The 23586-nt window shown below is 37.3% G+C and overlaps 1 protein-coding gene across 1 annotated transcript; it reads left to right on the top strand.

Annotated features, from left to right (window-relative positions):
• Window positions 1-5673: 5673 nt before the first annotated feature.
• Window positions 5674-23586, top strand: LOC128989580 (vitellogenin-1-like). Its single transcript, XM_054411494.1, has 17 exons — window positions 5674-5725; window positions 6647-6673; window positions 12710-12858; window positions 14143-14280; window positions 14666-16218; window positions 16414-16582; window positions 16884-17497; window positions 17630-17846; window positions 18180-18465; window positions 18604-18856; window positions 19098-19413; window positions 19635-19869; window positions 20107-20325; window positions 20814-20983; window positions 21151-21294; window positions 21918-22088; window positions 22203-23586. The coding sequence occupies exons 1-17, from the start codon at window positions 5695-5697 to the stop codon at window positions 23541-23543; spliced, it is 6033 nt and encodes a 2010-aa protein (XP_054267469.1). The 5' UTR covers window positions 5674-5694; the 3' UTR covers window positions 23544-23586.

Below are 23586 nucleotides of genomic sequence, written 5' to 3'. Positions count from 1 at the left end.
CCTTGAGTTGAAGTGCTGTAAAAGTATACGCATTTTTCAAGTGCTGTTGGTACAAACAGAACAAATGCCTTGAAACTCAGAGCGAAAAAAAAACAAAATTAAATTGTTCACTTGTCAGTAAAGTTGTTTCCAATTTTGTCATCTAAGAAAATTGTGTCCCGTTGGCGGCACTTTTTCGTGGCGCCAAATGCGACCGCCTAGTTCGCGTATGGGTTGAACCGGCCCTGGGCTTGGTTCAGCAAGGTTCCTCAGGATTAGGTTATGTAGAATAGTTTAGCTTAGTAAAGTAAGGATAAGCTTGGTAAGGATAGATTTACTACTAAAGAAGGACTACATGTATTTAGACTGCCAGTTCATAAATATGCTCATGATGGGGCGGAATTCCCTTTAAAGGACACAATATTAACCATGCAATCTCTTAGAAGTGTCTCTATAGTATTTCACTCAGCAGCCCAGTAATTAGTTATATAGGGAAGTGGTGGCTTAGTGCCGATGACAGACCTTCAAAAGTTGTTTATTTGCAAAGTGATATCAACTAAGTAGTATCACAGACTAAACAACACAAGTAGACTTTTAATTCCATTTTAAATTTTGAAGCTCGTTTTTCCTGACCTGTTCATCTACGTCGACACTTATCGCTAGTGTAGACAAAATGTTGTTTTTATTATTTTAGGGTTATTTTCATGATTTGTGCTACTATTTGGGTAAATAACTAGGAGACCATTTATTGTTTATGATTAGATCGTTCAATTTGGTTAAACAAGGTTTTAAAAGACGGAAAATAACAAGAAACAAATTGTAAACAAAACACAACCTCTTCAGTGCTATACAGAACTAACAATAAAATTCGCTTCAGCTGTTCCATAAGGATGATCAAGGAATATCCCCAAAATGTCCCATCAGGATATACAGAATATCCCCTGGACATCCCATAATTTCCGCGGCATATCCCAGGGAGGTCCTAGGGATAAGTGAATGTCCGCCCAAATCCCATCCTACATAAACACACAAAATAATAAAGTATTAATGGAGTTCCGATGAGGTTAAAGAGTCAACTCAAGGATTATGTAACTAATGAAATACTTACGATGTACATAACAGTTCTATATAATCAACATTTCTTGTAAATATTTTTATACTGTTTTCTACAAATGTTTCCCACTCATAGCCGCATTCGGTTGTCCATGTTAATCAAAGGAATTTGTGTATGTTTGAGTCCTATGAATGGGAAATTGTCAGACTTCCTGTCCAAATCTAGTCATCCTTTGATGAACGTATGCAATGTTTGATAGTATTTGTTTAAGTATTCAGGCTTAGAGTATTTAATTATTTTAAATACCAAACTCAAAACTCTTAACTCTTTTCATTCTTTTACTTTGAGCCAACCCAATCTCTTACAATAAGGCGTAACGTATTTGTCATACCTCATCCTAAATATGTAACCAATTCAAGCGTTCTGTGCCTTTTGTAACTCATTAGTCCGTTCATTATTAATATTACAGTATATGACATAATAGCATAATCTATCACAGGAAATACAAGAGTAGAAATAAGTTTTTTCTTATATCAAATGAGGGTTGAAAACTGAGTCGTCTAAACTGGTACAGATTTTTATAAATAGTCTTAACAACATGATTAACTTGGCTACTCCATGATTTATTGAGAGAGGAACCCCCGCAGATGAAATTGATTTGTGTTTAAAAACATCTTCTTTGTGGGCCAAGATAGAAAAATTGTCCTTTACAACCAACATGGGAGTTCAACTTTTCAATGATGAAGACGCTGGCACATTTGCCCAAAATCTATTGAAAATTGGAAAACATCAAATTAAAACCGATTCGGAAGGCAAAATTACTTTAAGAAATGAATTCTGTCAACCCGATGAACAAAGTTTTTCCTGACCTCCAAACAAATATCATGAACGATAAGTGGGTGTTTGAAAGAGCAATATTGGTTCCAGAAAATGAAACAGTTTCCAGGTTGAACAACCAAATCATCCAGAGATTAGACCGTAACACCCATGTGTCTACCCATCAATTGATACTGCCATCACAGATGATGATACTGTTAACTACCCACAAGAGTTTTTAAACTCTTTGGAATTGGCTGGTGTTTAAGGTGGGAGCTCCAGTGATCTTAATGAGAAATTTAGAAGCACCAAGACTGTGCAATGGAATCAGGCAGAAACATCATAAAAGCTAAAATTATAACTGGGCATTCAAAAGGAGAAGAAGTTTTAATACCTTAAATCCCTATTGTGCCTACAAATTTACCATTTCAATTCCGACAGCTGCAATTTCTAATCAAATTAGCTTTTTCAATGACAATAAACAATTCTCAACGACAAACTCTGGAAGTAACAGTGTAGGCCTACATTTAACCTCGCCATACTTCTCGCATGGCCAGTTATATGTCGCCTGCTCCCGAGTTTCAAATTCCAAAAATTTATATGTATTAGCTGAAAATTATAAAACAAAAAATGTTGTCTATCATCAAGTTCTTCATTGACAATTTTCTGTTCAAATAAAAATGTATTAAAATGAAATACCCCTGCCACAGCAAACCTGCAGACTAAGCGTACTTCCATTTACCTGGCTGGATTTCTACTAAAATATTCTCTTAAAATTGTCAAATTTATTTCCTATAGGTATAAATAATACTAATTTTAATGAGTACTTAGGTTTGCTGCTACAGGGAAGGTATTGAGGTGTTTTTTTATTGAAATGTTGATAGCTTAGAATGAAATAAACAAAGTTACCAAATTTGATTAAAATATATACATAAACAAGCAAATTAAAAAAGTTTGTTTTTATTCTCCCTAAGAATAACATGGGAATTTTCAATTACAACTTTTTTTAAATCTCCGTAAGCGTTAGGCATACAACATTTATTTCTATTTTGTATATTTCATATAACAATATACAACATTATTTCTTTTTTTAAGCTCTACAAAATGGTTTGGAAAGAAAATGTGAAGTTTTGTATTTTTAGTGTCAAAAATGGGAAAAACCAATTTTTACCCCATAAAACCCCCCATAAACCCCCATTCCCATAGTCCGATTGTGCTAATTTGCAAACTCGTTTAAATAAACGTTTGTACCAATTTTCATCAAAATCGGATCATTTATGCTATACCTATATAGGGTATATATACAGGGTTAGTAAAAAGTGTGGAGACCCCCTGTTATTTTTTTAACGGCGCATACTAGAAAAACTAAACTCGGCACACCATTATGGCATGTTATGAAGTACTTTTTGGGCATAACCGCCACTTGGCGTTCATCCCCAAAATGGGGGATTTTTGGGAAAACTCAAAAATTTCAAATACAAAGACCCATTGAGTGACCCCTCATTTTGAAGGTCCTGGTAAAAGAAAACCAACAACGCAAACTAGAGGTCTAAATCTCAGTTCAGTAAAAAATGGCAGCCAATTGAAATTCTCATAAGTTCCCAAACCCAAAATGGGGGATTTAGGGGAAACTCAACAATTTTAAATGATAAGCCCCGTCGAGTGACCCCTCATTTTGAAGGTCATAATAAAAGAAAAGTACCAACGTAAACTATAGGTCTCTATCTTAACACAGTAAAATATGGCAGCTAATTGAATATAAAATTGCAAGTTATTTCCGATTTCTAAAGATTTCAATCAGCTTCCATTTTTTACTGGATTGAGATAGAAACCTCTAGTTTGCGTTGTTAGTTTTCATTTACCAGGACTTTCAAAATGAGTGGTCACTCGATGGGGCTTATCATTTAAAACTTTTGAGTTTCCCCAAAATCCCCCATTTTGGGTTTGGTAAGCAAGTGGCTATTAGGCTTAAAAAGTACTTCATAACATGCCAAAAAGGTGTGTAGAGTTTAGTTTTCCTAGTGTGAGCAGCTACAAAACTTACAGCGGGTCTCCAGACTTGGAAAGCTGTAAGTTAAATTGAACTTCTTAGAATTTCAATTGGCTGCCATTTTTTACTGGATTGAGATACAGACCTCTAGTTTGCGTTGTTTGTTTTCTTTTACCAGTACCTTCAAAATGAGTGGTCACTCGACGGGTCTTTGTATTTGAAAATTTTGAGTTTCCCCCAAAACCCCCCATTTTGGGGATGTACACCAAGTGACGGTTATGCCCAAAAAGTACTTCATAACATGTCATAAAGGTGTGCCGAGTTTAGTTTTTCTAGTATGTGCCGTTAAAAAAATAACAGGGGGTCTCCACACTTTTTACTAACCCTAAATGGAAGTGGCTTAGGAAGTAGTAAAGTATGATCATAGTGTGAGAACCGTCTGTGGCAGTTAGATTAATGTATCTTCAATCCTAAAATGCTATGAGAAGGGAAGGAAACAGGCCCCACGACGTAGGAAGTGGTGAAGGAAGTAGTAAAGGCTGGCATTGCAGAGTGAGGGAACCGTTTGGGCAGTTAGATAAATGTATCTAATACTTAAATGCTATGAGAAGGGAAGGAAACATGTCTATGACGTAGGAAATGGTGAAGGAAGTAGTGAGGCTTGCAGTGCAGAGTGTGGGAACTGTCTTTGGCAATTACATTAATGTATCTGCAATCCTAAAATGCTATTGGAAGAGAGGGAAACAGATCCACGACGTAGGGGGTGGTGAAGGAAGTAGTAATGGTAGGCAGTGTTGAGTGTGGGAATGGATTAATGTATCTGCAATTCTAAAATGCTATGGGAAGAGACTGTAGACTGAAGGTTAAAATGATTATAAAGCACGAATCGTTACATATTTCGATACGTATTCAATCTTTTACAATAGAAATTTACAACTGAGTTGACAACAGCTGAGTTTTATTCCATAGAGGCTTAAACGAATTTTATTCCCTAAAGAATAAAAATGCTACTTTAGACCCGCAACGCATGCACCGGTTTTACTGCAGTATGGCAAAAACAATATAATATGAACCCTTGATGACTCCGCTCAATTTTGTGGATGCATCTGCGAACGTCACCTAGTTTAATTTAGTTAATTAAACCTGGTCAGTACAATGAACTGGGGTTTGTTTATTTACTCGAATAAGATGTTTGTTTTGCTTTATGTAGATTGAGGAGGGTTATGTTTGATTTTAAAGTGAGGGTGTATATGTTTTGTAAAGTATTGCTCAAAGTTTCATTCTTTAATTTATATAGTAAACTACATGTGAAGAGGCTTGACTAAAATTGAAGAAAATTGTAAAACATGTCATTCATGAAGCATCAATATGAAGCATTAATTGATGCTATTACTACACTAAGGTATGTTTTCATATTCTTAGGGATCTATTAACATCAAAAGTAGGGGTTTGAAAGTAAGTAGGTTTACGCTTTTAAATCAGTTTTATTTTCAAACTAAATCATAGAGTTGCTGTATTTTAAAACACACATCAGCACTACTTTAATAGCTCTCTATTTCACTCTATTCTCTCAAAATTTTCACTACTATAGGGTATACCAACACAAATAAATTGTGTTAACACCTAATAATTTTTTTCGCTATGGGAAATGTTCACATACAAATAAAATTATTATTGAGAGTACAAAGTATAGGTATTTGAAACAGTAAATTGTGAAACCCAATAGTTTGAATGGGCAAAGAGCTCCACATGCCAGTTATCAGTGAGAACTCAGCAAGTTGACTCAGCTTCTTGATAACAATGGTATATAAGACCTCTGCACAGAGACCATGGACAGACACAGGAGTAGCACAACATGTGGACTCCACTGGTACTTTGTCTCCTGGGTAAGTTGAAATATTTTACAAACTCTATAACATTCATCTAAAACTCTTGTCTAACAAAGAAAGTAATTCTCAAAATTTTATACACAATTAGACAGCTGTAATTTCGCTGTTTATTTGGATTTAGTTCTAATTTCCTTTAATTTCTAACTGGCTACAAATTTAACGTCAATTTATTAAATTTATTTAAGTATTTTAAAACACCCCCATTGGTCCAGCGTGGACTGGGATATTCGCAATATCCCAGATAATGATGTTGTGCAGAAAACATGTCGTGGGCAAAACGCTTTTTAATTAATTCCCTTTGCTGAATTTCATATGTTAAACTCCTTAGGGTAGAAGTAGATAGAAAATCATAAACGTAAGCATAGGTCGATATGCACATCAAACTAAAGGTATACAATGCCGCAAATTTGAGTTCAAATTAAAGAACAACTGAGTAAAAAACGGCACCCGTTCAAAAATTCAAAATGTCAGATAAAAAAATGTCCAAACGGCTACCATTTTTGACTAAATGTCCATTTTAATTCAAATTTGCAGTAATTTAATTTAATTTTGATGTGCATATCAATCAACCTATGCTTACATTTAAGATTTTATTCTGACTCCTAGCGGGCCGTCCCCCTGAGGGAGTAGCGCATCACTGACTGAATAATGGGTTAAAATGATTTTAATGCCTAGTAACTTTGAATCAAGGTTTGTATAGCTCTATCGTAATAATTTTTTTGAAATATTTAACCGTCCCGGAACTTTTTTTCCACCCTTATGCTACATAATATGATACAAATCTGAATATTCTAGACATATTTATTTTAGTTCATTAGAAAAAATTTTAGATCTATTTTATTATAACACATTAACATAAAAATACTTTAGGTTACAAATAAATTTATAATAATTAATTATTCTTTTTATTTGTTCCAGTTGCAGTTGCTGCACAGGCAGAGAACTGTGAGTAGAAGTTATGATTAAATAAAGGTCGCATATTTTAAGGCTGGGTGAAGGATGAGTCCTTGAATAATGACACATTTTTGGAGAAAGTATTGTTTTCATCAAAATTTTTTGAGTTTAAGTTTTGGGTGGATATATCTGTTTTTGGTTCCCCTGAGCCCAAAAAAGTGATTTTCAAAGTGATGGCTGTGTGTGTGTGTGTGTGTGTGTGTGCGCGCGCGTGTCTGTACAGAGCTACAGCCAAACCTGTGGTCAAATTTTCATGAAATTTGGTATTCTTATCCATGGTCTCCAGTTGGTCTTTGCTAATGTTTTTGAAATTTTGATTTTAGATGATGATTTACCCATAAAACCCATAAAATAACAGAAAATTTGAGTTTTACAAAAGCTGCTAGAACTGTTTTGATTAAAATTTAATATGTTATAGTTCTTTTAACTCTAAACATAACTGTACAACTCCAATATCTGTAAAAATTACGGTTCAAAAGTTATTATAATTTTGGTGATATTCTCATAAAATATCAGAAAAATCTAATTTAAAAAACGGCCAGACTGATTTTAGTTAACATTTAGTATTTTATGCTCCTTATGATTGTAAATAAAATGGTACAACTCCCATTGCTGTAAACATTATGGTTCTAAAGTTATGGCAGCTTTTGTGAATTTTTCCATGAAATATTATTGTTAGGTACTCAAACTGTAAAATATTCACAAAGATCCAAACTATGCCCTGGATGAACTCAAAATTTGTAATTGTTTATTTAAGTACTAGCAGAGTACCCGTCCTCCGTACGAGGTTGGCGTATAAGTATTATATGCTTATTGCAGTTACTCGTGATTTGAGTTTGCAATGGAATGACACGGTTTGAGAACATTTGGTTCAATTTACGGTATGCTATAGTATAACATATCTACCATAGCCATAATAATGTTCTACCACTGCACCTAAACAACAGAAAAAAGTAAATTACCAAATATTCGCACAATAGGTATCACAAATTTTTTATAAATCAAAAACATAAGCATAACTGTAAAAAAGCCTACTCTGCCAGTTCCCATTGTGTATCACAGTTTTTTTTTTGCTGCTTGGTTCAAATTAGCTGTTGTCATAAATGAAAAAAAGTAATAGTGCTGCTTCCTATTGGTAAACTCTATAACGTTTTAATGCTATTGAATATCATAGAACCAACTTTGTATAGTCGAAACAGCTGGTATAATACTCCAAATACAGGGTGTCCCGTAACTCTCTGGACACTTGTACAAAGCGTTATTCCTTAGGTCAAGACAATCACATTTCACCATAGGAACATGGGTCTGTGGTGTCTAGTTTACCGACTGTCGGTATTTAAGTGTTTTTTACAAAAAAACTAATAACTCCTAAACGGTTTGAGATACAAATAAATGATATTTTGCAAAAATGTTAATCTTATTAACACCTATTATCGTTAGAAATTATACTAAAAAATCATTAACCGTTTCAAAATGGCGGCCATTTAAAATATTTGATGCCAAATTTCACGAAAACCGTTATCTTTACAAAAAAGTTGCAAGAAACAAAAAAGTTAGTAAATTTTATTTAATTTTCAATGATACCTTATTTGTTAAAATTGGATAAATAATAACAGAGAAACGTGTTGTTTTTGTAATGTATGACCACTTTTCTCCATTTAAACAATGCTAAACAACGTAAAAGGAGTATTAGCATTGTTTATTGTTTGAATGGAGAAAAGTGGTCATACATTACGAAAACAACACGTTTCTCTGTTGTTATTTTTCCAATCTTAACAAATAAGGTATCATTGAAAACTACATAAAATTTACAAACTTTTTTGTCTCTTGCAATTTTTTTGTAAAGTTAACGGTTTTTGTGAAATTTGGCATCAAATATTTTAAATGGCCGCCATTTTGAAACGGTTAATATTTTTTAGTATAATTTCTAACGATAATAGGTCTTAATAAGATTAACATTTTTGCAAAATATCAAAGCTGTATCTCAAACCGTTTAGGAGTTATTAATGTTTTTGTAAAAAACACATAAATGCCGACAGTCGGTAAACTAGACACCACAGACCCATGTTCCTTTGGTGAAATTTGTTTGTCTTGACCTAAGCAATAACGCTATATACATGTGTCTAGAGAGTTACGGGACACCCTGTATAAATCCCAAAGTACCCATGAACTTTTGAGAAAACTACAAGTCACACCCCCATAAACATATATACTTAAAATGTTCAATTTTTACAATGATAATTAATTTTTAAAGCTTATGATCTAGTAGTGACAAATGCTAACAAAATATGTAATCTACTTAAGGGGTTTCGCCCCTTCATTTATTTAATTAATATAGGTATTTCTAGAGTTGTTAACTTTCAAAGATCCAGGGATGCTGACCAACTTTCTTCATAGTGATTTTAATGTGATGAATTATAATATAACAGCTGATCCCCCTTAGCCCAGTAACTTAAGTTAAAAATCAAGGCCAACAAAGACATGAAAGATGTAAAGCTGATTTTTTGCATGGTGATAGTGTATGATAGGAAGGGTGTTTTCTGAAAGTTCCCCAGATTTCCCCCCCTTGCTTCCCCTTAAACCCCCCCCCCCTCCCCCAAAACACCAGGTTGAATGTATAGTGTTTTACTAAATCACCTATATCTTTTGATGTAAACGAGCTATCAGCATAATTGTTTTTTCTTTGAACTTCCCGTTAAATTTACTTTAATAAAATAACCTTACATGTAGCATTATCTCTATTGGGTGGGTTTATATCTGTGATATAACAAAAAATTTTATTTTTTTAACATAAAATTGTAGATTAGGTCAAACCCTGGTTTTTGCAGTAGGTCGTACGACAATGTGTTTGAAACAAAACTTTTTACCTATTTTATGAGCTTTCCAAAAATGTATACCAATATATATTTTAATTTAAGTTGTTACCGAATGAAGCTATTTAAATCCATGCTTCACTTAGTGCATCATTCCAAATTGTTCAGTAAATATTACTAAATGATTACTTTTTATTTATTTATTGTTTACACACCCTGTGTGAATGTTTAACAAGCAAAATAAGAACACTTAATTACAAAATTAGTAAGAAAATAAGTACTCACAAGGATTAAAAATGAAGTAATCGGTAGTTATAAGAAAAGGCAAATATATGCTCAACAGGTTTATTTAATTAGCCTACAGTTAAAAAAACACTTAAGTAAGACATAAACAATACAGTACATATCAACTTTCTTTTCCCTCATCATCGTCAGTTCCTTCGTCAATGAAGGGTGGGAGTGAATTTATACAATCATTTATACAACCAATTTAGTTGTACAAAGTTAAAAAAAAACCAATTTAGTATTTTTTCACCACTTAAAATTTGTAGATCACTTAGCTTATTACCAATAACTTTTAAATGGAGGGAAAATCTATCAAAGTGGATGTGATATTCTGAAAGAGAATACAAATTACTACAAATAACTACTATGCAAGACTATGCATTTTTTGAAAATACTTAATAAAGGCAGCCAAAAGATGGCTACAAATAGAAACTTGAAAAAATAAACTTTCACCACAAATATTTGATAAAATCACACTTTCATAATAATTTGCAAATCTAAATGAATTAGGCTTTCCAATGACCCAATAATTAACAAAATCAGTCTAGTAGAAGTCTAGATTTAGTTGTACAAAGTTTAACGAAAATATCCCTTACTCAGTATTTTATCATTACTATAAATTCAGAGGTTGCTTAGCCTTTTAGCAAATAACTTTTAAATTGTGAGGAAATCCACCAGAGTGGAAGGTGATATTCTGAAAGAGAATAAAATTTCCTACAAATTGGTACCATACACTTTTTGGAAATACTCAAAATAAGTAGCCAAAAGTCGCACCCAAATAAAACGTGTAAAAAACACAGTTTTCAATGTATTTCTTATGGAAAACATTTTTTTATATTTTTCACCATAAATCATAACAAAAACAAACTTTCATAATTATTTTCAAATTTAAATGACACACATTTGAGCTTTCCAACGACACAATACTGTAATTAATAAAATGGGTCCAGTAGAACTCTAGATTTAGTTGTACAAATATTTTTACAACTGAATTATAGGCCTACAGGGTTAGTAAAAAGTGTGGAGACCCCCTGTTATTTTTTTAACGGCCCATACTAGAAAAACTAAACTGGGCACACCTTTGTGACATGTTATGAAGTACTTTTTGGGCATAACCACCACTTGGTGTACAACCCTTTAAAAACAACATTTTAAACGTTAAGCCCCATTGAGGGGCCCCTCATTTCATTTTGAAGGTCCTGGTCAAAGAAAACTAACAACGCAAACTAGAGGTTTCTATCTCAATCCAGTAAAAAATGGAAGCTGATTGAAATCTGAAATAACTTGCAATGTAATATTAAATTGGCTGTCATATTTTACTTTGTTAAGATAGAGACCTCTAGTTTGCGTTGTTAGTTTTCTTTTATTATGATTTTCAAAATGAGGGGTCACTCGATGGGGCTTATCATTTAAAGTTTTTGAGTTTCCCCCGAAATCCCCCATTTTGGGTTTGGTAACCAAGTGGCTATTAGGCTTAAAAAGTACTTCATAACATGCCAAAAAGGTGTGTAGAGTTTAGTTTTCCTAGTGTGAGCCGTTACAAAATTTACAGGGGTCTCCAGACTTGAAAAGCTGTAAGTTAAATTCAACTTCTGAGATTTTCAATTGGCTGCCATTTTTTACTGGACTGAGTTAGATACCTCTAATTTGCGTTGTTGGCTTTCTTTTACCAGGACCTTCAAAATGAGGGGTCACTCGATTGGGCTTAAAATTTTAAATTTTGGAGTTTCCCCCAAAATCCCTCATTTTGGGGATGATCACCAAGTGGCGGTTATTCCCAAAAAGTACTTTATAACATGACATAAAGGTGTGCCGAGTTTAGTTTTTTTTAGTATGGGCCGCTAAAAAAATTAATAGGGGGTCTCCACACTTGTTACTAACCCTGTATATAGAATAGATATTTACTGGACAATTTGGAATGGTGCGCTAAGTGCGCTTTGTGGCTGTTTGAAGCATGGATTTAAATGGCTTCATTCGGTAACAATTTAAACTAAAATATATATTGTTATACATTTTTGGAAAGCTCATCAAATAGGTAAAAAGTGTTGTTACATTGACGTACTACCTACTGCAAAACCGACGTTTGACCTAATCTACTATTTCACGTTTTAAATAAAATAATATTTATTTTGTATCACATATAAAGTCCCACCCAATAGAGATAATGCTACGTGTAAGGTTATTTTATTAAAGTAAATTTAACGGGGAGTTCAAAGAAAAAACAATTTTGCTGATAGCTTGTTTACATCAAAATATATAGGTGATTTAGTAAAACACTACAAATTCAACCTGGTGTTTCGGGGGAGGGGGGGGGGTTTAAGGGGAAGCAAGGGGGGGAAATTCGGGGAACTTTCAGAAAACACCCTTCCCAATATATACTATCACCATGCAAAAAATCAGCTTTACATCTTTCATGTCTAGGTTCTTACCTAAAGTGACTGGGCTACCTGTTGAATTTTTAACCACAGTCTGATTGTAAACAAGAGGTAAAACAGTTTAGTTTATAAAAATGGATTTTAAATAGCCTTGTCAACATTTAGTGATAAACGCCTGATTGACATAGGTAAATCACTTTTTATGTTTATCTAAAATTATTGAATTTAATTTATTGTGAATTAGTAGTTTTGTTACAAATCACTATCTTAAAACCTAATTTTTGAAAGATAAAAGGGTATTGCATTGAATTTGTTATGCATTGGAATCAAGGTTTAATCCCTTTTTAAAATGTGCCAGCACTGGCTGTTTTTAAAGACTATTCAAATTCAACCCGATAAAATCTGATTAGGTTACCAACAAATCTAATTTTTATAAATGGCTCTGTTAATTTAGCATTACCTTTAAATAGAACTGTAATCTTATTTTTTTTAGAAGTTTCATACAAATAATATACTTACCAATAATATGTTAAATAAATCTTTTGAATATGCAGCACCATGGAAATCCAACACCCAGTACAAGTACACAGTGCGAGGCCGCACTTTGACTGCTCTTCACCAGGTGGCAGGCCAGTATGCAGGAATTGTCATGAAGGCTTCCGTCAACGTCCAACAGAAATCTGACAACATTGTCTCCGTCCAGGTATGTAAAGGCTCAACTGTTCATCTGTATACTGTTCACCCCGTTTAGTTAAATTACACTTGGTGAATTACGAGCAATGAGGTAGAAAATATATCTATAATTGATGCCTTCTAGTATATTAAGAGGTTTATCAAAGTATTATTTTTTGTATGTAATTTGCTCGTCAATCAAGTAAACAACTGAATGAAATATTACTGCACACAGTTTGAAGTAACAAAATAACTTATAATTTAAATAATTTATAATATATGCATCTAGGCCTATATCGTACAGTTTGATAAAGTTCTGGCGTTCGGTTTACAATGTACGAATTTTCAAAGTCCAGAAGATAGCCTGTTTTCTGAAACTCTTCATACAACTCTCATTATTATTCTGACTGTCATATTAATTTTTGTGAAAAAGCTAAAAAATATTAATTTTTAGATGAATACAAAGAATTAAACGAAGAACATTTGTACTCCATGTTTTTCTAATTAGTTTCCTTAGTAATTTTTCTGTATATCTCCAAACTTGAGTATCTAAACTGTATTACAAGTGAGGTTGTAGGTAGAATCTGCCCGCATGACGCAACGCGGTGCGGCGGGTAGCCTCTATATAGTACAATTTAAATTACAACCAAAAACTACACCAGCTAAAAATTTAAAAAAATTTGATCCAAAATTTTCAACTCTTTAGCTACAAAATCCACCGTTTTTAACTTACCTGACCAAAAGTAAAAAAGTAACACCCGACAAACTTAAGCTTTTAATTAGAACGAATAGTGTCCTGGACTTATTGACATCTCTCATACAAAGTTTCAACCTTTAGTCTAAGTAGGCTAAATGTCAAGTTATTTTGAAGCGGAACATTTGAGTTTTGGTGCTGTTGTCATCTGCATCTAGAGCGTCTATCCTACAGTAAGATGGCAGACCTGGCTTCAGCTGCTTAAATGCTAGTTAGATAGGCGTGCTCCATCTATTGGTCTTATGTGATCGTTGACATAAGCATAGCCTAGCTCCTTTCCTCCACTACGCAGGCATCTGTCATTTACTTTACTAATTATAAATTCATGTTGATGCCCTATTAAAATCATGGTGATAATTAAAATGGATGGAGTATAAAATAGAGTACCTAATAATTAAATAATCTTAGGCCTATTGTCACATAATCATTCAGGTTTGACTGTAAAATGTTTATGTGAACCCCTAGTGCTGTAATCATAATTAATTAATGTTTACATAAAAATTCAAATCATTGAGACCAAATTGTTGTTGCAGTAGTGATATGATATGACAATATTAACAGGTGAACTCTGCTGAGTACGCCGATGTGCACGCCAACCTGTCTCAGGGCTGGTGGTCACCCGTCCCTGAGAACCAGCTGCACTACCAGCAGATGCCCTTGAGCAACAAGCCCTTCGAACTCAAGTACAAGAATGGAGCTGTAAGTACAGTAGAAATACAAGTTACTGTCTTTGGTAAATGGTACAGAAATTTGGGCTTGCTAATATAAACTTACTCTATCATTTAAGATTCTTTGTTCTCCATTAACTCTAAAGACGATAATTTCTTTAGCTATGCTATAAATAACATAATTTTAAAAGTCAATATGATAATGATGTTAAAAATTGAATCACTGTGTTGTTTGAACCTGTATTAAAACCAGAGTGAATGTGTTTTCCAATTAAATGGTGATATACCTATTTATAGCAAATTTGTTTTAAAGAATTACTTGTAAGAGATAATAATCAAAATAAAATGAAATAATGTTAAGACAAAAATTACAAAGACTTTGGATCCTGTATTATTACATGTATGCCTTTCTACAGATCGACGCCATGGTGGTGAGCAAGAACATCCCCACCTGGGAGTTGAACATGCTCAAGAGTATTGCTAGCCAGCTGCAGGTTGACACTCGTGCTGAGAACCTTCAGAAGTCCCGCATCAACAGCCTCCCCAACAAGGAGAATGTCAACGGTGTCTACAAGACCATGGAAGACTCTGTCGGTGGAGAGTGTGAGACCTTGTACGACGTCTCTCCCCTCCCCAAGGTGGTTCTTGAGAACAAGCCTCAGCTCGCTCCCATGCCCCAGCTCCAAGCCGATGGACAACTCATTGACATCGTCAAGACCAGGAACTTCAGCAACTGTGACGTCCAGTCTGACTACCACTTCGGCATCACCGGTCTTACTGACTGGGAACCCGCCTCCAACCAGATGGGACAATTCCTCGCCAGGTCTTCTGTGAGCCGAGTGGTTATCTCTGGTAATCTGCAACGTTACACCATCCAGTCTTCTGTCACCACCAACAAGATCATTGCCAGCCCCTTCCTGTTTGACAAGCAGAACGGCATGGTCGTCAGTCGCATGAACCTGACCTTGGTCGACGTCAAGTCTGCCAGTGGCTCTCCTCAGTCTCCCCCCAACCCCCAGACCATCAAGAACTTGGTCTACGAGTACAACCCTGCCTCCTCCGATGAGAACAACCAGCAGAGGCAAGACAGGCAATACAACGAGAACGACTCCAGCTCCAGCAGCTCTTCTAGCTCCAGCTCTAGCTCAAGCTCCAGCTCCAGCGAGTCTAATGAGTTTCAAAACTCCAAGAAGAACAACCGCAACAACAACGAAGATCAGAAGCGATCCAACAGACAGGCACGATCTGTAGACAACCAACACAGGAGGAACAACAACGATGATGAGTGGAACAACCAAAGCTCTGACAACCAGGACAACTGGAACAACAAGCACAGCAAGAACCACCAGCAAGAGAGGAGAAACCGTGACAGCAGAGCCAATGATGAAGACTGGAACAACCAGAAAAGAAAGAATTGGAACCACAACAACTCTGACTCTTCTTCCTCTTCCTCCTCCTCCTCTGACAGCAGTAGCAATGAAAGCCGATACGGAAAGATGAGGAATGCTCAGGGATCCAACAAGAACTCAGCCGAATCCTCTGAATCTTCCTCCTCATCTTCCTCCAGCTCTTCTAGTTCTGACTCCAGTGACAGTGACAGCAGCAGCTCTTCCAGCTGGTCCTGGGACAGCAGCGAAGAAGAGAGCTGGCAACCAAAGCCCAAGCTGAATGAGGCCCCTAAGATCCCCTTCCTGCCTATGTTTGTTGGAAACCAAGGAAACACTATCCAAGCTGCCAAGGAGATCAATGCTGTTTCCATTGTCAAGAAGATTGCCTACCAAATCGGTCAAGAGATCCAGACCCCTAGTGCTATTCCCGGCCAGAAAACCCTGAAGAAGTTCACTGTGCTGTCCCGAGTTCTGAGAACCATGAACCAGAAGCAGATGGAAGAAGCCAGCAAAGAGCTTTACTTCCCTCTGTCCAAGGCCTCCAGCTCTAGCTCCAGCGATGCCCAGAAATACCAATCCTGGTAAGTTACAATTACTGAATCAGTAGGTTTTGGGATAAATATTTTGCAGAGAAAGTATTTGTTATTGTAATCTTTTTATTACAAACATTAAAATTTTGTTATATTATGTATATGGTATTATAACACCAAGCTGGGTTTAATAACTAATTTTTCAGTTATTAATTATTAATTTAATAATAACAATTTATATTTCAGGGTTGCTTTCCGTGATGCCGTTGCTCAGGCCGGTACTGGCCCCGCTCTTCTCACCATCAAGGAATGGATCCAGTCTAAGAAGGTTCAAGGAAATGAAGCTGCTGAGCTTCTGTCTGCTCTTCCCAACTCTGCTCGCTTCCCCAACACTGAGTACATGAACGCTTTCTTTGTAAGTAACAGTGCCAATAATATAAGAAAAAATACAGATATACTATTTTACCTCTCAATACATTTATTAATTTACAATATGTCCCTTAAACTAACTGTTACTATTTTAATTGGTATCCAGCTTCCTTTGTAGTAAGCTAGTAACCTATTTTTCATTTTTAAGAAAAATTATATGGTGTAACAGTTTCTTAAAAGGTTAGTTAGTATCAGTATCAAAAGTTAGTAAAAGTTAGTTAATTAATCCAGTGCTATGTGCTCTTACTAGTCTTGACATTTAATTAAAAAGCTATTTTGAATTTCAGGCTCTGACCACCAGCTCTGAAGTCCAGCACCAGCAGTTCCTTAACACCTCCGCCATGCTGTCCTTCTCTGAGTTGGCCCGTAAGGCTTTTGTCAGCAACTCCACTGCCTACAACCGTTTCCCTGTCCACGTCTTTGGAGCCCTCAAGCCCAAGAAGGAGCAGCCCGTTGCCCAGCAGTACATCCCCTACTTCGCTCAAGCTCTCAAGCAGGCCGTCAAGCAAGAAGACAGCATCAAGATCCGTACTCTGACTCTGGCCCTCGGAAACTTTGCTCACCCTAGAATCCTCAAGGTCTTCGAGCCTTACCTGGAAGGCAAGGAGTCCATGACTCACTTCCAGCGTCTGACCATCGTTGTTGCTCTCAACAAGCTGGCTAAGACATACCCTAAGGTCGCTCGTCCTGTCCTCTTCAGGATCTACCAGAACACTGGAGAAGCTACTGAGCTCAGAGTTGCTGCTGTTTACCAAATCATGAAGACCAACCCTCCTGCACAGATCCTCCAGCGCATGGCTCAGTTCACCAATGACGACCAGGACCCTCAAGTCATCTCTGCTGTCAAGTCTTCCATCGAAAGTGCTGCTAGGAACTTGAAGAACCGTAACCATGCTCAATTGTAAGTATTCACATAGATTTACTTTTAGTTTTTGGAAAACACAACAAACCGAAAAATATCAAGTAGGTCTAGAAAAGTTAATAAAAGTGGTCTTGTTTAAGAATTGTACTAATTTTGAGCACATTTCATTAGGAGAATGAACGCTCAGTCTGCTCTCAATATGCTGAACCCCAAGCAAATGCCCGCCCAGTACTCCAAGAGGAACATGCGCTCTTCCATGTTTGACCAACTGAACCTGGCCTACAAGCAGTCCGTCAGCTACATCGGCAGTGACGACAGCTTCCTGCCTAGTAACATCTTCTACTCTCTCCGTCGTAACCTTGGAGGCTTCAAGATGCAGTCTACTGGGGTAAGTTTTCTAGAAATATATTAGGGATTTAGGAAGTTAAAATAGAACTCAGGAATTTGGTCATTTTAGGTATGGGAACTGAGAGAGTAACAGACCATTTCCATCATATTCAACTTATCAGATAGATTTTATACACCATACAAACACAAAACAAAGAGAAAGAGGGAAGCATAAGTCATATAAGATGTAAAGAATTATAATATTAAAATGTTCATAAATAAAATAATAATAAAAAACCTATGCAAGTTTATGTTTTTAAATTAATCTATATTATCAGTACTGTGCTATTGTCCAATGATATTTTATTTTCTTAATTTAACTTACGTTATCTAGTTTGCTGCCATGACCTCCAGCATTGATGCTCTTGCCGACCTCATCGACGACCAGTTCGCTGATGACGACTCTTCTTCTTCCTCCTCCTCCGGCCGCAGGAACAACAAGCAAGCAAGCCGCCAGAACTCTGGATCCGACTCTAACTGGAACTTTGACAAGATCAACAACATGCTGAACATCCAGAACCCTGAGCAAGAACAAGTTGAAGGAAGTCTGTACCTGTCTACACCCGGTGGAAAGCGATTCTTTGCTTTTGACAACCACACCATTGAAATGCTTCCTCAGTGTGAGTAATTGTGCTACCCTTTAAATGACACCGTTAGTTCACTTTACTTTATTTTTATTTAAAATATTCATCCAACAATTTAACAAAATATATTATGCAAACAATACCAGCTGTATTAACTGATTTTGTCCATTGCAGTGGTCAAGAATGCTGCTGCTTCTCTCCGCACTGGCAAGAACTTCAACTACACCAAGATCACCAACAAGCATTCGGTGACTGTTGCTTTCCCCACCGCCATGGGTCTTCCATTCGTCTTCTCCCTCAAGACTCCCACACTGATGTACATCGGAGGTCAAGCTCAGGCTAAGAGCCACCCAGACCTTGCCAGTGGAAACAGCCACGAGATCCAGGCCCCTCAGACCGTCAATGCCTCCATTGACATGCACTTTGTGTAAGTAATGACTTTTTTTGTCATGGTAATCCTGTTATATGCTTATATGTCATCCCAGGAACTCTGTAATTAGTTTGAACGTTTTCTCCAGTACTACAGAGACAACAATATTTTAAAGGCAATGCATGATGTTTTCATAAAATATATTCCAAAAACTTTTCAATCTATACCTCATAACGGAAAAACAAGAACATAAAATGTTTTACTAAGGACATAATTAACACCAACCGTCTTATTTCAGTTACTCCTTCCGCGCCCAGGCTCAAATGGGATTCGTTACTCCCTTCAACCGTCAACACTACGTCGCTGGAGTCAACAGGAACTTCCAGATCAACATGCCCATCCGAGCTGAGATTGACTTTGATGCCGTCAACAACAACATCACTGCCCAGGTCAAGCCTCTGGACAACCACAACAAGCAGAATGTGTTTGAGTACAGCACTGAACCCTACACTGGCAAACACAACATCCTGAAACTGGCCCAGAACCCTCAAGAGCAGATCCATGAGGCCAACAACAACAACAGGAACACCGTCCATGTCCGCCGTGCTAACCAGGTACCTGTTAACAGAAAAATAAATTCCCTCTAGCTTCTATATCAAACTTGATTCACTATAGACATGAAATGCTTGTATACTATACCACACTGTTCTTCTAATATTTTACATCTTTCAAAACACCATAGTTATTTTTATTCTTAAAAGAACAATTTTGGAAGACTAAAACCCTCTCAAATGACCTTTTTAGATGTACTCAAGATTTTAATTTCCTGTTCTAGATGCACAAGACCATCGGCCAGGACAGCACTGGTTTTGCCTTTGACTTTGACTACCACAGTGAACAGAAGTTCCTTGATTTTGCTGCCATCTACAACGAGGCTCACAAGCACCAAGACCCCATGTCAGCCGTCATGTACGCTTGGGCTGAGGATTCCATCAATGTCAACAACATCACTCTTGCCTACAACCCCCAGAAGTCCACTGCCAAATATGCTCAACTCTCTGCTGCTTTCCGTGAGATCATAACATCATATATTATAATTACTCTTCATAAATTGTTTGAAACAAGACACCAAGCTTAATTTACATTTGTGTTATTAACATTGTTATAATTAATTATAAGGTATTGCATCAGCCTGTTGATGACTATAAAAATGATTAAAAAATAAACTAAATTACTTGTAATACATATAACTTTTCAGATAAATCAAGTCATTTCAGATTACGTTGACAGTTGTTTTTTCCTTTCAGTTGACAACTCTGAGGATGAGAGCAACAACAGGGACTCTCACAGTGGAAACAAGAACTACCGCAACAGCGAACGTAGCGAAAACAATGACAACAGCGACAACCAGCACGCCTCTGCCAACGACAACATCTCCGCTAACATGGCTAAGCCTACTTCTTCTGCTCCTGGCTCCCAGAAGAGACAACAGGAGTTCCTGCAGAAGGTCCAACGTGGCATTCAAGGTGAGTCAATCACGTAACCTCAACTTACAAAATATAAATTTTCAAAAATCTATCTATATATTAATAGGCAAGCACGTTTCTTTAAAACCTTTTTTCTCAGCTTGTGTGCATTGTGGGGTAAATCTGCGCATACCGTTAGAAAGCAATTTTCCTGTAGGTGTGCAGAATCCCTTTATAAATTTAAATAGGCTCAAAGATAAGCACAAAAAATGAGTTTAAAAATTTGAAAAAATTAACATGGATCTAATGCGTTGCCATGCTGGTGACGAAATAATAACGAAATATAAACAGAAAATCAAAACAAATGGAAGAAACTCCAATCACATGTTTTATTTGCAGTGTGGGGTGAAAATAGAGAAGTGAGTACATTACATATTTTTGGTCGAGTTTCGACCACTGGACGACCTCTCGTTACAGATTAATGACTTAACTTAAGTTTTATCTGATTTTGGATGCATTATAACCCTAAACATGTTGTAACATTACAGACAGTGACGCCTATGTACTTGACCTCGCTGCCAGGTTTGAGGGTCAGACCAGCGCTGAATACGTCGCCACTGTCGCTGTGGCCGCCAGCAATGTCTCCTCCACCTCCAGGCTTCTGTTCTTCGCTGAGAAGAACCCAGCCCAAACCAACAGTGACAACAAGCACGCTCAGGTATGATTTCAAAGTAGATTGTTGAATTGTTTAACAATTAATTAAAATGCCGAAGAGAAACTCAATTATTATAGTCATAACAAAAAATATCAACCCATAAATATTTGTATTCCCAAATATCAGTCTTATTCATTGACTGATTTACCAATCTCGTTTTAATTTTGTAGATCTATGCTGCTGCTGAGACCTCCATGCCCAATGTTCCTCTGATGAACTACAACAAGGCTCTCAATGCTGACCCCACCTCCTACTTCAACGCTGAGGTTGCTTTTGGTGAGATGTCTGGTGAACCTGCCCGTGTCCAGTTCAAGGTAAATACAAACCTAAAATAAATAAATAAGTAAATACAAAACCTTCCACAGACGGCAAGCAATTACAACAAAAGCCCTGTCATAAACTATGGTAACATGATGAGTTATTTGTAATGTGATCGAGGAGAAACAGGAAACTCGTGAAAGTCCTGAGACACAAATTTAAAATCTGTTGTAAAATAATTTCGGGAATTAAAAAACCAATGAAATAATTTTGATTGACCTTTCATGATTTAGTTCCAAAATGTTTGCCTCAAGGTAGATATGCTCCTCACATTGCAGATCATATGCAGTAGTTTTGAGACCGCTGGAGCATACCCGCCTGAGTCACAGTCATGTAATTGAAAGTGGGTAGTAAAAGTGATTTGACCAAGTGTAGTTTAGTGTGTTGTGGCAAAAAGTTCTGAAATCTTTTTAGTGGATGTATGTAGGCAAAACATTTTTTTCCCGTGACCGTAACTACTGAGTCCCAAGTGAGTGAAGAGTTGAATAGTATTCCAATGTTTACCGATAAGTAAATATTAAAAAATAAACTAAATTACTTGTTATTATTTCAAAATAGCTAAACATAATAATACAAGACTGGAAATACAAGTAAAACCTGTGCATTGTTCTGATAACAGGGTAAGATGCAACAGAGCCAAGCTCGCCGTCAGTACCTGGAACAGTCTCCTCTGGCTCACAAGTGCAAGCAGCAGATGCAAGAAGGCAACACTGTCCAGTACGCTTGCCGCAACGTCACCTCTCAGGCTAACCTGCTGGACCAGTACAAGCTTAACATCCACTTTGACAAGGTAATTGTCATAATAACTTAGCAAATGATCAAGAATAATAAACATGGTTTAAAAATCACTAATGAAAATTCTGAGTAATAGTACAGCGTATTAACTCTTATTTTCCCCATCCAGGTCCCCGCCTCTCTGAAGAACGCCACCTACAAGGCCTACGCTGCTCTGCGCTACGCTGCTTGGCAATACGTGAAAGAGGATCTCATCAGCGCCAACAACCCATCCAACAAGATCGAGCTGGAAGCCAACTTCGCCCCTGATCTCAAGTCTCTCAATGCCACTCTCAGAGCTCCTCTGCTGTCTGCTCAGTTCAACAATGTCCGCCTCAACAGATACGTCGCTCCCTTGGTGGTCATGCACCCCGAGTACAGCCCTCTCGAGATGTACGCCCAAGAAGTCTTCAGAGGACAACAGTTCCCCACCTGCGCCATCGACAACAACCAGGCTCAGACCTTTGACAACAAGTCCTACCCCATTAAGCTGGGCATGTGCTGGCACGCCATGTTCCACTACACTCCCAAGGACGACCCCACCAGCAACAGCGCTTCCAATGAAGACGATGACCAGCAAATCTCTGTCCTTGTCCGTGATGCCTCCTCCTCCAACGAGAAGGAGTTGATGATCGTTATCGGTGACAATGCTATCCAGATGCAGCCCACCTCAGGAAACAGCCCCGCTAACGTCAAGGTCAACGGACAGCAGACTCAAGTGTCAAAGAACAGACTGACTACCCTGGAAGACCAGGACGGAGAAGCTTACGCCCAGATGTATGCCACTCCCGCTGGCGAGATCCGCTTGTACGCTCCTCAACAAGACATCGAGATCCAGTACGACGGCACTGCCATCAAGGTCAAGGCCCAGAACAGCTACCGCTCAGAAGTGCGAGGCCTCTGCGGTACCTTCAACACCAAACCTGAGGACGACTTCACCACTCCTCAAGACTGTGTCCTCCAGAACCCCTTCGAGTTTGCCGCTTCATACGCTCTGGACGACAGCTCCTGCCAGGGACCTGCCAAGGAACTGAAGCAGCGCGCACAACAGAAGATCAGCAACGGTCAGTGCTACCGTGACGTCGTCATCTATGGTAACGCTGTGGCCGATGAGGAAGCCGAGAGCCCCAACTCCCACCACAACTCCAACAGGAAGTCTTCCAAGGGAAGGAAATACCAAGGCCAAAACGACAAGTACAGCCAGTGCTCCATGAAGCGTATCCAAGTGATCGAGAGGGACGGCAAGGACTGCTTCAGTGTTCAGCCTCAGCTCGAGTGCTCTGACAACTGCAAGCCTCAAGGCTCTGTTGAGAAGCAGGTTGAGTTTGTGTGTCTGCAGCCTAGCTCTACCACCCAGCACTTCAAGAGCATGATCAACAGGGGAGCCAACCCTGACTTCAGCCAGAAGAAGCCTGTCCAGAGCTTCAGAATCAATGTTCCTGAGAGCTGCAAGCAGTCCTCCGCTTACTAATCATGTTTTGTCTATAAATAAAATGTGATTTTTGAGACTAATA

The sequence above is a fragment of the Macrosteles quadrilineatus genome, unplaced genomic scaffold, assembly GCF_028750875.1.
Source record: "Macrosteles quadrilineatus isolate MER2022 unplaced genomic scaffold, UCM_ALF_1.0 Scaffold_3__2_contigs__length_128488019, whole genome shotgun sequence".
In the NCBI taxonomy this organism is placed as follows: Eukaryota; Metazoa; Arthropoda; class Insecta; order Hemiptera; family Cicadellidae; genus Macrosteles; species Macrosteles quadrilineatus.
Note: the sequence above shows the minus strand (reverse complement) of the source record. Positions and strands in the feature narration are given on the sequence as shown.

What these genes read in the sequence shown, in the direction of transcription:
- LOC128989580 (XM_054411494.1), top strand. Translation starts at nt 5,695, where the DNA reads ATGTGGACTCCACTGGTACTTTGTCTCCTGG. An exon ending in TCAAGATGCAGTCTACTGGG is followed by an intron (nt 17,847 to 18,179) that starts GTAAGTTTTCTA and finishes TACGTTATCTAG; the next exon opens with TTTGCTGCCATGACCTCCAG. An exon ending in TCAACTCTCTGCTGCTTTCC is followed by an intron (nt 19,870 to 20,106) that starts GTGAGATCATAA and finishes TTTTCCTTTCAG; the next exon opens with TTGACAACTCTGAGGATGAG.